This window comes from Crinia signifera, chromosome 8, assembly GCF_055691185.1.
Source record: "Crinia signifera chromosome 8, ASM5569118v1, whole genome shotgun sequence".
Taxonomy (NCBI): Eukaryota; Metazoa; Chordata; class Amphibia; order Anura; family Myobatrachidae; genus Crinia; species Crinia signifera.
In genome coordinates this window covers 43,654,697-43,669,179 of record NC_139224.1, presented here as the reverse complement: position 1 = coordinate 43,669,179, position 14,483 = coordinate 43,654,697, and the positions used below count along the sequence as shown (strand labels likewise).

At 44.5% G+C, this 14,483-nt stretch overlaps 1 protein-coding gene across 1 annotated transcript in view; it reads left to right on the top strand.

The window, feature by feature from the left end:
* DNAH12 (dynein axonemal heavy chain 12) overlaps positions 1 to 14,483 on the top strand; it is a 93,568-nt gene that overhangs the window by 17,496 nt on the left and 61,589 nt on the right. Inside the window, exons 14-21 of the mRNA XM_083158176.1 lie at positions 27 to 152; positions 2,973 to 3,107; positions 5,106 to 5,299; positions 6,417 to 6,660; positions 10,762 to 10,947; positions 11,458 to 11,658; positions 12,552 to 12,746; positions 14,287 to 14,477. Of these exons, the coding sequence (XP_083014302.1) occupies positions 27 to 152; positions 2,973 to 3,107; positions 5,106 to 5,299; positions 6,417 to 6,660; positions 10,762 to 10,947; positions 11,458 to 11,658; positions 12,552 to 12,746; positions 14,287 to 14,477 (1,472 nt within the window). The remainder of the gene's footprint in view (positions 1 to 26; positions 153 to 2,972; positions 3,108 to 5,105; positions 5,300 to 6,416; positions 6,661 to 10,761; positions 10,948 to 11,457; positions 11,659 to 12,551; positions 12,747 to 14,286; positions 14,478 to 14,483) is intronic.

Here is a 14,483-nt window from a genome sequence, read left to right as displayed (position 1 = left end):
TTTGACACGGCCTCTGTTTATTTCAGGAATGCCAGCGGAGACTGTATTACCTTCTAGACATATATTTCTTTTCACCGGAAGATCTTGCCCTGAACTCAGCAGTATTACTCTGGCCACAGAATATCAATTCAGTGTTTGATGAAAACGACGAGGTAAGTGGCCGCGGATCAATTATTAAATCGCGGCAAAAAGAGTGTAGATTGTACTTAAGGCCCGATTCAGACCTGATTGCTGCTGTGCGAATTTGCAGAGGACTGGGATCAGATTGTTACCCCTCCAGGGAGAGTGAATACGCGCCCTGTGCAGGTCTGCAAAAAACTTGAGAAAATATCGCCGATTGCGGGCCGGCTGGAAATCCACACGCAACTCACTAAGGCCCTTATTCTGTTTCGAGCGGTACGGCCCGCGTGCGGCCGTACCGCCGATGTTTTCCGTCTGCACATGCGCAGAGGTCAATCTGCGCATGTGCAGACGAATTCGCCGCACATAACGTTAGTACGCCGCAAAGGGGGCGTATAGGGGAGTGAGGGGCTTCATGCCCTCATTTCCCTATGTATACGCCCCGCGTTTCATGGGCGTTCCCATGCAAACGCGGGGCGTACGCATGGTAATGAGGGCATGACGCAACTCATGGGGGCGGAAAGCTGACGTCGCCGGATGTCAGCTTTCAGCCCCCATACAAGCTACCACACGGACGATTGTCCGTGTGGTCTCAGCTTGCGGGAGCTGCCGGGGCGTGCGGACCTGCCTTCGATGGTCGACGACCATCGAATGCAGGGGGCAGCTCCCACCATGGTGGAGGCGTACGCCTCCACCATTTTTATGCGGATCGCCAGCCGTCCGTGTACGGACGGCCGTGGCGATCCGTAGGGTGGGCGGGGATTGGTTTGTGCGGCCGGAGCCCCGTGTGCGGCTCTGGCCGCACCAACCAGAATAAGGGCCTAAGTTAGCTCTGACCCTTCCACAACTCTGCGAAAACAGATGGGCACATCCACGATTTTCCCGACACTCCTGCAAAACAGGCGGTTACCTCCCCCAAATGCAGATTTCCCGATCTGTACGCATGCATAGTCATTTGATAATTAGAGGCAGCATGTGACTGTGATCACCAACGCTCATAGGTGGCAGGACTCTGTTATCGGTCCGGAACACAAGGTCATCCCTGCCTCTATAAGGTATCGGCCATGTCCCTCAGGCAGTGGGGCCCACCCTGCTGCCTGTACTGGGCCACTATTCATCATTGCTCAAAATGGTCTGGTTTGGGCAGCAGTGGGCCCCTTAGTCCTCAGTGCACTGCACCTGCTGCACCAATGGTAGTTCCACCTCTGCTGTAACCTCATAAAAGGTAGGTGCCTGCCTTGGCCAAATGGCAGGTCAGGTTGCTGATGGATCAGTCGTATATAAGGCGCCCGGCATGTCATATCGCCCGGCGTATGCAACGTGGCGGGACTCATAGGTCATGCACGCCATGTCACCTTCCGCCTGCATGCCATCAGCGCCAGCATCCCGCTGCCAGCAATGCATCTCGCCACTCAGCTGCAGCTGAGGAAATCCACTAATTATGGCGGGGGGGGGGGGGGGGGGGGGGAGGAGTGTGTGGAATTACCAGGGGTTAAAGTGAGGGGGAACGGGGCGGAACTGAGTTCCACCACCTCTAATGGTGAGGTGGAACATTTTAACCTCCACATTGGCCCTGCAACAGTAATTCTCACAGAACAGCATTCTAGTTTGCAGGGGGGATGCCAAAAACCCTACAACTGGCCCTGTCTCTGCCTAATGGGGGTAGGGGAGGGGGGGGGGGGGGTAATTAGGTGGCGTAGAGAAATGAGTTCCTCCACCTCTGCATGACCACTTTAAGCCCTAGGAATCACTGTAGGGCAGTGAGGGGCAATGTGTAAAATGACTTGGGGTGCCAATGTGTTTGACTACTATGGATAAAATCTGTATCATAGTGGGCCATTGTGCTTGTATTAGTCTGGGGGTCCTTATGTTTTATTACTGTGGGAGCCAGTGAGTGCGTGGATGTGCGTGTGTGCTGTATTTTTGTCATTGGGGCCAATGTGTGTGTGGTCGTTCTTTTTATTATCCTGACTGATGGTGTGCCTTGGCAATTTTAAAGTCTTGTCCGGTGTGCCACGAGCAGAAAAAGGTTAAAAATCACTGCTGTAGCGGTATTGGAATGGAATGCGGTTAGCTGCTTGGGAATCGATCATCCGTATGTAAGTCGATGGGGTTTCTTAGCGTCTTCGTCATGGAAAGTGTATGAATCTTGGGTCTAATTCAGCATGGATCGCTAATCTGAGAAATTACCGTTGCACTAAATCACCGCCCAGACTCAGAAAAAAAATGCCCCTTACAAATTTGAGAATGTATCTCAGATCGCTGCCCGTGTACAGAATCATTTGCAAATCCCAGAAGTATCTTTTGCTGTCTGTGGAAATGTGAGTAGGTCTGAGGCTGCCACTAATCTGCTACTGAGACAGGCTGGAAGTGGTCAGCGCTGACGTCAGAGACCCTCCCCAGAAATGCCTGGGCACACCTGTAGGTTTTTTTAAACACACCCAAAAACCGCCATGTTTCCGCTCCGCTCAGATGCTGACTTTCTATCAATCAAACTGTGACTTCTTCAATCAAACTGCAATTACTTAGCGATGGGGAATTTTTACGCTAATTGTGGCCACCCATGCGCAGTACGTATGATGTGCATGTGGAGTTGTTCGATAATCGTCCGGATTGCAAAGTCGCTGGTTAGCAATCCATGATGAATTAAGCCCATTGAAAGTCCCAGCTCCAGGAATTTTATCAAATTACTTGAACCTTTCTTAACTTCATCTTGGCTGACATGGATTTAGTGGTTGAGGCCCTAAAAATTCAATTCACACACAAAAAAAAAAATGCTATAGATATAAGATCTTCCCCTGATTTGATGGGATGTGTAATAACTAACCCAATATTGTGTCTCTTCTACAAAGCTGATAGAAAAGGCCAAGCGTAAAGGGGAGAGTGAGTTACTGGGGAAGAGAGAGAAACTGATGCTGGAGCTGGAGAAGATGACTCGTCGGATGGAGGAATTTGCTGAGTGTACTGAGCTACATATGATGCAGCAGGTGAGACATTAATGTGTAGTGAAATAGCTACTTGTCTTTATGGAGGAGATGTATCAAACCTTTGGAACGAGATAAAGTACTATCCAATAAGCTCCTAACTGCCATTTTACAGGCTGTGTTTGAAAATGACAGGGGCTAATTGGTTGGTTCTATTGCTTTCTCCACTTTATGGGGAGTATTCAATCTCGGCCACTATTTCCGCCGGTGGAAATAGCGCCCTCTGCCTATTCAGTGCTGCCGTTTCCGACAGCATTGAAGGCAGATTCCGACAAAACAGATCCAACTTTTAAACAAGTCAGATCTGTTTTGTGGGAAACGTCTGCGGATTGTCGAATTCACGCCCGTTTTTTGACAATCCGCGGTTGTTTTTGCCGATCCGTGCGGTTTCCGACACTCAACAACCAAAACATTAAATTGTATTATAGTAAACAGATTGGTTTGTAATTAGAGAAGAGTGACCAAGTAATCGTAAAGAACTGTTCCTGCAATCTGAAAAATATAGGATAATGCTACAGTATTTGCTTTTTTTAATGGTATATATATAATTATATACAGAATATATACTGTATATGTAGTGTTCATTGTAGCACCCTGCTCCTTGTAAAAATCATTGTAGTTCCTCCTTTCTGCCTGGGGTGTCGCTGTCTGCTGTGGTACTTCAAGAACACCCCAGGTAAGAAGGAGGAACTACAATGATTTTACAAGGAGCAGGGTGCTACAATGAACACTACATATACAGTATATATTCTGTATATAATTATATATATACCATTAAAATATATATATATATATATCAAAACAATAGTGTCTTCAGTGCCCTTTACTTGTAATGTCCATACAATACACCTTAATACAATAATAAAAGTAATAAAATGATAAAATGAGATACACTTCTTGAATTGTTCTTTTGAAGAAAACTTTCTTTATTTCTCAAAAACGTGATCAATACCCAACGCGTTTCGCCTCTATAAGAAGCTTCATCAGGGGTTTGTGATCTTTTGCTTAGAATTTTACACTTAATACCCTTCAAAGTTAGGTCATATTTGATTGTGGACAGATGAAAATATCTGTAAGGCCCAGTAGATTTTTTGATCGAAACAGAGCCTTATTTAGAAATGAATGTCATGTAAAATTACAGTTTTCTTAGAAGAATATCTATAAGAATATATATATGGTGGGATTTCTCTTAGGGTTTAGATGGGGGCATATTCAGTAGTACATTCCACTGTATTAACTCCTCAAATTAGTTATCATGAACTTCAAGGGTTAATGAGTGCTTGCTGCTTGGATCCCTAGGAGAGCACACATCCTCCACACTGAGGGAACTATTCCAAAAACAAGGGGTCATTAACCCTTGAAGTTCACGATAACTAATTTGAGGAGTTAATACAGTGGAATGTACTACTGAATATGCCCCCAACTAAACCCTAGGAGAAATCCCACCATATATATATATATTCTTTTAAGAAAACTGTAATTTTACATGACATTCATTTCTAAATAAGGCTCTGATTCGATCAAAAAATCTACTGGGCCACAATCAAATATGACCTGACTTTGAAGGGTATTAAGTGTAAAATTCTAAGCAAAAGATCACAAACCCCTGATGAAGCTTCTTATAGAGGCGAAACGCGTTGGGTATTGATCACGTTTTTGAGAAATAAAGAAAGTTTTCTTCAAAAGAACAATTCAAGAAGTGTATCTCATTTTATCATTTTATTACTTTTATTATTGTATTAAGGTGTATTGTATGGACATTACAAGTAAAGGGCGCTGAAGACACTATTGTTTTGGTGTATTGAAGGTTTTTCAGTCAACAGCGACCTATATATAAATATAATAGCGCAACTTTAGAGATTTTGTGTTCGATATATATATATATATATATATATATATATATATATATATATATTGTCCTTATTGTCATACAAGGATCCTTTCATCAACAAATCTATTCTATATGGGCCTTACTTTCTTTCCTGTACCATTTGCTTGCAGTATGTGACTGATGTGAGGACTGTGCAGAAGCGTATAGCGGACGCAGAGGAGGTGGTGGCTTATATTAATAAGGAAGAAGCGCTATATAAATGGGACCTGACAACATATCCTGAGCTGGATTCTTTGAAGGTCAACATTGAACCATATCAGAAGCTGTTTGGACTGATTTATAAGTGGCAGAGAACTGAGAAGAAGTGCGTGCCTGCATGTTTCATTTATTTTCCATCACATGTAATCAGGGAATGTCGCTGTGTATTTAAACTGTATTCAATATATAGTGACTGGTTCTGAGTTGCACGTACACAAATGACGAGTCTGCGTATAACACATGCGCAGAAAGGAATGGACACATTTTTGCATATGTCCATCCTATTGTAATCTGGACACAATTTGGCTGTGTTACCCTTAAATAGAGCGTTGTGTGGCCGGTACTGGGCGAAGGCAAAGCCCTCACATATAACTGTCAGACTTGGATGTGGGAGTGTCATGGGCGTGTATCAAAGGCTTAATGCGACTGGTGCGTACAGGGAAAGGCGACCTATTGCAGACGTATCTTCTGCAGCTGGCGTAGGGCTGATGCAAGTACTAATAATGTCAGTGGCAGGGGCCAGTGTAAATCAATGCTCAGTACAGATTTCCACTTACATTCACACAACCCTCTGCATTCGTTGAATGTGGTTCATAATAAGCCATCACAGAAACATAGAGGAACGGTATACATAGAAACTGTATATTTAGGCATTAGTAACACAATATTTTTTTTGTGATAATGTGCGCAGACAGTAATGTCCCTGCTTCATACTGATACACCCTAAAACTTGTAAAAGTAACTTGGGTACAGTCAGGGCCGCCGAGAGGTATGCTGGGCACCGATAAAATTTTGGGTGTGTGGCCTAATTGCAGGAGGCGTGCAGGACTCTAAAGTCAAGGGGGGTGTTATTGTCTCCTTCCCTCAGCAGAAGCAGCAGCACACACCTACCTACAGCATGTACTGTGCTGACAGCAAGCTCAGCATGAGCTCTCACGCTGTCAGTAAGACGCTCATGCTGAGCCTGCTGTAGGTGTGTGCTGCTGCCTGGGAGGGGGAAGGGGGGGGGGGGGTGTTGGACCAGGGCCCCTCCAGCAAGCCCGGGCCTGGGTAATTAGTTCCCGCTCCCTCCTCTCTTGGCGGCCCTGGGTACAGTATTTGAAAGTCTTTGATACTATGATAACCAAGAAATTGTGAGTCAGATGTACTAAACTTTGGAGAGAAATAAGATAAAGTACCAGCCAATTGGCTCCTAACTGTTCTATGTTATATGTTTACCGCAGGTGGATGGATGGGGCTTTCCTTGACTTGAATGGGGAAAGCATGGATGCCGAGGTGGATGAATTCTACAGAGAGGTTTACAAGATGATGAAACTGTTCCAGCAGAAGCAGAAGAAGGCAGAACAGGAGAAGAAGAAGGCCGGCCGTGAGCGGACACTAACCGAGGATAAGGTGGAAGACGAGACAAAGGAAAGCCGTATAATCGTCATGTTCTCATCTATCATGGAGCAAATCAAGGCCTTTAAGGTATATGCATACCAGATGCTATATACAGCATGGGCGTTCAGCTCTCTCTGCATATGTGATAGCTGCAAAAGGGGGACTGAAACATTAATCAGTGTGTGGGGGTGACAATATTTACCCTGGGAAATAACAAACTGAGGATCAGATAAAAGCACATTGAATAGACTACAAACTATTGACTAAAATCATGGCGGAGAGGCTAAAATACATCTTGCCAACGGTAATTGACCCGGACCAAACGGGATTTATATGCGGCAGACATTCCGCAATAAATGTCCGCAAGGTATTAGCAGTGATTCAGGGTGTAAAGGGAGGGGGGAACCCAGGTGACCAGGCGATTATATCTATGGATGCTGAAAAAGCGTTTGATATGGTCACCTGGGACCATCTATTTGAAACACTTCACCGTTTTAAATTTCCATCAACATTTGTAGATCTCCTTAAAAACTTGTACTGGCACCCGCGCACACAGATAGCTTGCAATGGATACCTTTCAGCCCCTTTTGAAATACAGAGGGGGACCAGACAGGGATGCCCCCTGTCGCCCCTCTTGTTTGCTCTGGCACTAGAGCCATTGGCTATCGCACTACGAAAATGTCAAAGATACAAGGGAATAAGAGTAGGTGATACAGAGGCAAAAATTTGTCTTTTTGCTGACGACATGCTCTTGTTCGCCTCCGACCTAGAAACATCCATGCCAGCGATAATTAAGGTAATCGAATCCTTCGGATCATTTGCGGGATATGTGGTCAATGTGAGTAAGTCCGAGATCTTATGGATAGGGAAACGGGGACCACCTCAGGGGATGCCCTCGACCCTCAGCCAATTCAGGGTTACTACGGAATCAATTAAATACCTGGGAATCCAGATACCGGGAGACTTGTCCAAATTATACCAGTTAAACTTTACCCCTATTATTGACAAAATCATAAATATACTAGGCAATTGGAACAATGTACCCCTATCTATGATGGGAAGGGCGGCTGCCCTACAATCCATAATATTCCCCAAAATTTCTTATTGTATCCAGATGTTACCTATAAAACTAACGGGGAAGGACATGGTTAGATTAAATAAAAGTTTCTTCCAGTTCCTGTGGCAGGGAAAGAAGCCACGTATGGCAAGACATAAGACATTTATCAGAAAGTCTGAAGGGGGGTTGGGGATCCCAAACATTGCAGCATTCACCCAGTCAGTTTTTCTACGCTACATCCTAGACTGGCTGTTGAACAGTCAGCTATATACCCACAGGGCTCTAGAGGGGGAGTTGGTAGTCCCACACGCTCTAGCAGCACTGCTACATATGCCAAAGAACTCACTCCCTACAGGGGTTCTGAATAACATAATGTTCGCAGATACCTTTAGGGTATGGGTTGATATTAATAAAAAACTAAAACGGAATCACACTGTCACAAAATTTGCCCCATTGGTGGGCAACCCAGTCTTCCCTGCTGGAACTGCTTCGGCAGGTTATCGTAGATGGGCAGAAAAAGGAATAATATCTATTAAGGATGTATTCGACCCTGGGGGAAAAGTAATGTCTTTTCAAGACCTTAAAGATAAATACACGATACCCAACAGTGACATGTTTATGTATTTCCAAGTGCGCCATTATGCGCAATCCCTACCACCCCCCATGTTGAATCCCGAACTTCCAGATATTCTACACTCGATATTTGTACTCAGCACTACAGGACCGTTCAGATTAAAATATATGTATAGTGACCTTTTGCCGGCAATGCCGGATAAAATTTGGACTGATGCAGTCACAGCATGGCAAAAAGACATACCGAGTATTGTAGAAGCTAAGACCTTTATGAAACCGATGGAAAAGACCCTAAAAATACTTAAATCTGCCCAACTGCAAGAGGTTCACATTAAGACCCTACATAGGGCCTATATATCTCAGGCGCAGAGGAAACACTTCGTGCCAGGAGAATCGGGAAGGTGTCTGAAATGCAGGGGCAGGGGGGCGGACTTCTTTCATAGTATGTGGGATTGTGGACGCATTAGGAAATTTTGGGACAAGGTGATGGGATTTATAAATGGAATATGTCATTTACATTTGACCAAGGACCCTCTGGCAATGCTATGCACAGACTTCACAAACTGGAACCTGCAGGGCAGGAAGACCGAACTTAGGCCCTTTCTCACTCTGGTGGTGACGGTAGCCCGGAAAACGATACTAAGGAGCTGGACGGTGCCCTCTCCACCATTTCTTCATTCAGTAAAGCAAAGTTTACTAGACATCCTTCACCTAGACAGGCGATCCACAATCCCACATATAGAGCAGGGGGTCAAAGGGTTCATGCGTAAATGGGGGATATACATAGATTCACTGGATGGGGAAACCCAACAACGTATTTACTCTTTATACGAAGGCACAACATGGTACCTAAACAGATCTCTTAGTAGAGAATAAATTGCACTCAGGATCTGATGTGTGTGTGTGTGTGGGGGGGGGGGAGGGAGGAGGGGAGGGGTAAGGTGGGAGGGAAGGGAGGGGAGGTTAAGTTGGGAAATTTAATTAAAGGTATGTTGTGTTATATATACTTGTATGCCAAGATATGTTTTGTGAGAAGAATACAGAAGACATCGAACAACATATCTTGTTTAAATGTCAGGTTTTATTTATGTTCATTATGCTCGTGTGTGAAGAGACAGTATATTTTGAATACATGATGTACACATGCAAGGCGAGATCTCTACTGTTAACAGTTTGTTATATATATGTGCTCCGACAAAACCAAATAAAAATGTTTTGAAAAAAAAAAAAGCACATTGAATAAGCTGACAATGTGGAGTTATAATCGTATTGGGGATAGGACAGATCAGTGAAAGTCCAGGGTGTACGTTCTGGAAGCGTTCCTTAAGCCCAGAAGATCATGGGCAATCAACTTCCAATTTACCCCTCCCCCGCCCCTCCAACATCGGGTGTCAATCCTCCATAAGAGAAATTACTATAAGGCGGACATTTGCTAAGATGGGAATTCTATTTCAGATGGGATGTTGCTATTGGCAACCAATCACATACTATTATATTCTAGAAGGTACTAAGTAAATAAGACGTAGATTCTGATTGGTTGCTCCCATGTGAAATAGAACTTCCATTTTAGTAAATTGCCCCCTAAGTATAGTATAATAAAGGATAATAGAAAATCCCAGCTTCCCAGTGCACATCCTTCCTATATGAAACTGATGGTTTGTAGTATTATAGCTAATATATGTACCCTTTACAATTCTGCCAAGTACAAATACTGTATATGTGAACATTTTCAAGGAAGAAATATACACAATATTGTGAATCCTAGTTTAATGATATAATTATATACCCTTTCCGTCTGTTCATAATAAAGTAACTCCTGGATCCTGGACCAGTGACCTAATTGTTGGGTAGACGTAGGAGCACCTGCAGATGTGTCTATTGCCTGTCGCCCATCTTTGACCTTATGCCATAGTTACCCACCCTCCTGCATTCTGCAGGAGACTCCCTGAAATAGCAGGAATCTCCCTCTCTCCCTCATTAGGCTAGCAATCTCCCTCATGTCACCTAGCCCACATTACACCGTTACATCATAGTTACCTCCACTCCTGCAATCTACAGGAGACTCCCTGAAATAGCAGCAATCTCCCTCTCTCCCTCATTAGTCTAGCAATCTCCCTCATGTCACCTAGCTCACATTACACTGTTGCATTTTGGGGGGTAAAAAGGAATGAGAGATAGATACATTTACATTGAATCATCAGCACCATTACCCAGCTCTTTAGCAAGTATAATATCTCTTACTAATTGCTTTGGGGCTCATCTACAGATATAAGCAATTTTAAATGATTCCTCTCAGATGTAGCAGTGCAGACCCACGCTTCTAGGTGCCACGTTCACAATCTCTTTTCACAATCTTTCCATATATGGAACTAGACCCGCCCTTTGGGCAGAGCATGACACACCCCCTCAATGGGACGTTGTGCAAAATTTTACTACCAACTATAATCTCCCTGAAAGTAGGCAAGTATGCTTTATGCGAAATTCCACTGACCATGGTTCTGATAGGACTTCACAGTGTCAATAACACTTATACCTAAATATATTCATTTCCTCTGCAGGAATATGTCCCCCTGGTGAGTATCCTCTGTAACCGCGGAGTCAGACCCCGGCATTGGCTTCAGATGTCAGAGATTGTTGGATATGACCTCACCCCGAACTCCGGCACCACCCTTAGGAAGGTTTTGAAGGAGAATTTAACGCCCTATCTAGACAACTTTGAACAGATTAGTGTCGCGGCTAGTAAGGTAAGATAATATTATTATTATTATCATTATTATTAGCTGTGTGCTATGTACCTATAGATGTCTTCACTGGCTGAAAATGTAGCATAGGACTGAAGTACCCATAGATCGGGCAGCCTGGGCGTGCTCAGTAAGGAGCCATTACTCTGCTTTATTGTAATATTTCTTTGTTATAGCTCTCCAGCTGTTTGAAACTACAAGTCCCAGCATGCCTTGCCACATTTTTGCTATTATGTAGTGCTAAAACTGTGGCAAGGCATGCTGGGACGAGTAGTTTCAAAACAGCTGGAGAGCCACAGATTAGCCAGGCCTGTTGTAGCTCAGAACACCTGAATTACTAGATTATCGCTTTTATTTAGCCAACTTTCATTTTTGCTTTTTGATATATAGATTATAGTTTGAATTAGTTGAAGGTCTCATTCAGCATCTCATCTCTTATAATCCTAAATACCTCCATCAGGGCAGAATAAGGTGAACTAGTGATAACAATGGAACATCTCTCTGTCCAATTAGGAGTACTCTCTGGAGAAGGCAATGCATACTATGGAAGATATGTGGGACTCCATTTCTTTTAACACCAGTGCCTATCGAGAGTCAGGGGTCTCCATCCTGTCAGCGGTAGATGAAATCCAGACCACGCTGGATGACCAGATCGTAAAGACTCAGACAATGAGGGGATCTCCTTTCATCAAGCCCTTTGAGAAAGAAATAAAGGTGCATGGAATATTTACTAGCTAATTTACTCCTCACAATGCCGGCCAGGTAGCCATAATGCAGCGGCACAGCCTCTCAGGTGTACTCTATTCCGGATCAGCTCCCGTGCTACAGATACGTATAGGTAAAGGGTTCCGATTATATCAGTGGAGTTTTATGAACTTTCCTAATAGTAATACAATTGTCTAACAATCAGGGTTGCCTACCCTCCAGGAATAGCTGGAAGGTTCCCGAAAATTGGGTCCCCTCCCGCCCCCCCCCCCCCCCCCCCCGGAAAGTTGGGCAACCCTCCCGGATACAAGCAACACCCCCAAATCTCCCTAGCCGCAGCGCTAAATTATTGGCTTTACTGGGGAAGGGGGTGTGGCTAATGATGTAAATAGCATAATTTAGCCCCTTCCACATAGACCGGGATTTGCTTACTGGGGGAGGAGCTTGATGATGTCTACATCAGGACCCGCCCCCGAAGTGCTGCTGACAGTCTCCTCCGGGAGAAGCCCGGAGAGGAGACTTTAATGTAGGCAATCCTGCTAATAATAAAAGGATCAAGATAAACTCATAGGGGGTGTAATATACTCCAGTTTTGGAAAAGTCATGGAATGAGGCTTGCAAAAAATGTTCTCCCCATGGAAAAACTAACTCCGTGCTGCTAACTTGGGCCCTTGGGTGGTGGAGGTGGCTAAATAGCAAACACTCCAACTGTACCATTTTAGCAGAGAACTCCACACCTGCGTTTCCAGGGGAATGCCAATGGTTCTCATACGGAGGTCCATAATTTGGCAAAAGCAATGAGAATGCTTGCAGCGGTGCATTAGGGCCAGATGTTTGAGCTGTATATGTCTATTTTATATTGTATTAGGCATGTAGTAAACTCTTACTGTCACCACCTTTAGCAATGGGAGGAGCGACTGATACGGATACAAGAAACTATTGATGAATGGCTGAAGGTGCAGGCCCAGTGGCTGTACCTAGACCCCATATTCTCCTCCGAGGACATCATGCAGCAAATGCCTGAAGAAGGACGGCTCTTCCAGACAGTGGATAGAAACTGGAGAGAGATCATGAAACACTGCGTAAAGGACCCAAAGGTAGTCAGGAATCTAACTCATCTTCTCACTATTTTGTCTATTGCTATCTATAAGGGAGCACAAGAAAGTGAGCATGATATAAATCATCACCTGCAGGGGGCACTCACATCCTGTATCTATTTATGTGGGTTTTATGGGTTACTGTTATTTCATATCATTACTTTATGACAAATGATAATACCAAACAGCATATTCAGACTAAGGAGACAGTTATGGGGAGAGTTTATACTAAACTAGAAGTTGTGGACATTTTGGGAAATTCAGACCTGTTTGCACGGCTGCGAATTCGTACATTGGCTGATTATTGATACACTGCGCATGTAATGCAATCTGGCTACTTTTTCTATTTGCAAGTCATTCACAAGGTGATTGACAGGAAGTAGGTGTCTGAAGGGTTGTCACCGGCCATTTAGTAGGAGTGCTAAGAATAAGGCTAGGCGTGCCTAGAGGAGGAGGTCTGTGTGTAGCCTCTTCCGGATGGGCCCCCTCCTCTCTGCCAGGAGCAGTGCAGTGTGTAGGGTCTGGGCACTAGAGAGCTCAGACCTTACTGCTCCTGCGCAAATTGCGGTAGTGCGTTGTGGGCACTTTTAGTACTAGAGTGCAGATCAGTGATATTGGCAGTGCTCCTGGACTCCAGAAGGTATTAAAAAAAATGGGTGCAGCGTGTGCGGTTTTGTGCCTCCGTGGGACCTCAGGGGCCGGTGTGCACCACACACACTGCACCAGTATAAATACGCCACTGACGGTGTCTTAACTGAATGCTGGCCATACAAATTCGCAGCCGTGCGATCAGGTCTGAATGAACCCTATTGTCTGTCTGCTGTAGTGCTACTGTATTTCACAGTTAAATCTTTATGATGATGTAGTTTAATTTTTTTTTTTGGACATTTAAGGGGTTCCCCACTGCCTTGTGTCTATTATCTGTATTTGGCAGGGGACATGTAAGGACTTCTCCACTGCCTTGTGTCTATTCTCTGTATTTGGCAGGGGGTATGTACGGGGTTCCCCACTGCCTTGTGTCTATTCTCTGTATTTGTCAGGGGACATGTAAGGGGTTCCCCACTGCCTTGTGTCTATTCTCTGTATTTGGCAGGGGACATGTAAGGGCTTCTCCACTGCCTTGTGTCTATTCTCTGTATTTGGCAGGGGACATGTAAGGGGTTCTCTGCTGCCTTGTGTCTATTCTCTGTATTTGGCAGGGGACATGTAAGGGCTTCTCCACTGCCTTGTGTCTATTCTCTGTATTTGGCAGGGGACATGTAAGGGCTTCTCCACTGTCTTGTGTCTATTCTCTGTATTTGGCAGGGGACATGTAAGGGTTCTCCACTGCCTTGTGTCTATTCTCTGTTTTTGGCAGGGAGCATGTAAGGGGTTCTCGACTGCCTTTTTGGTCTTGCATAGAAGCAGCATGTAGGAAAGGTGTCTTTTTGCACCTGTGAGTACTGGGCATAGCAGTAGTAGTTTGTAGAACACATTGTTAGCACTGTAAGATATACTGTTTTACGTAATTTATTCCAGACATATTTCTTGTGTCTTGTAGGTCCTAAGTGCAACCTCCCTGACAGGGCTCCTGGAGAAGCTCCAGGACAGTAACCTACTTCTAGATAAGATCATGAAAGGACTAAATGCTTATCTGGAAAAGAAAAGGCTGTTCTTCCCACGGTACGGATCTCATGCATTTGTAGAGGCTAGATCTTTAGAGGCTAGATCTGGATTTAATGGTGGTGCGATGTGTAA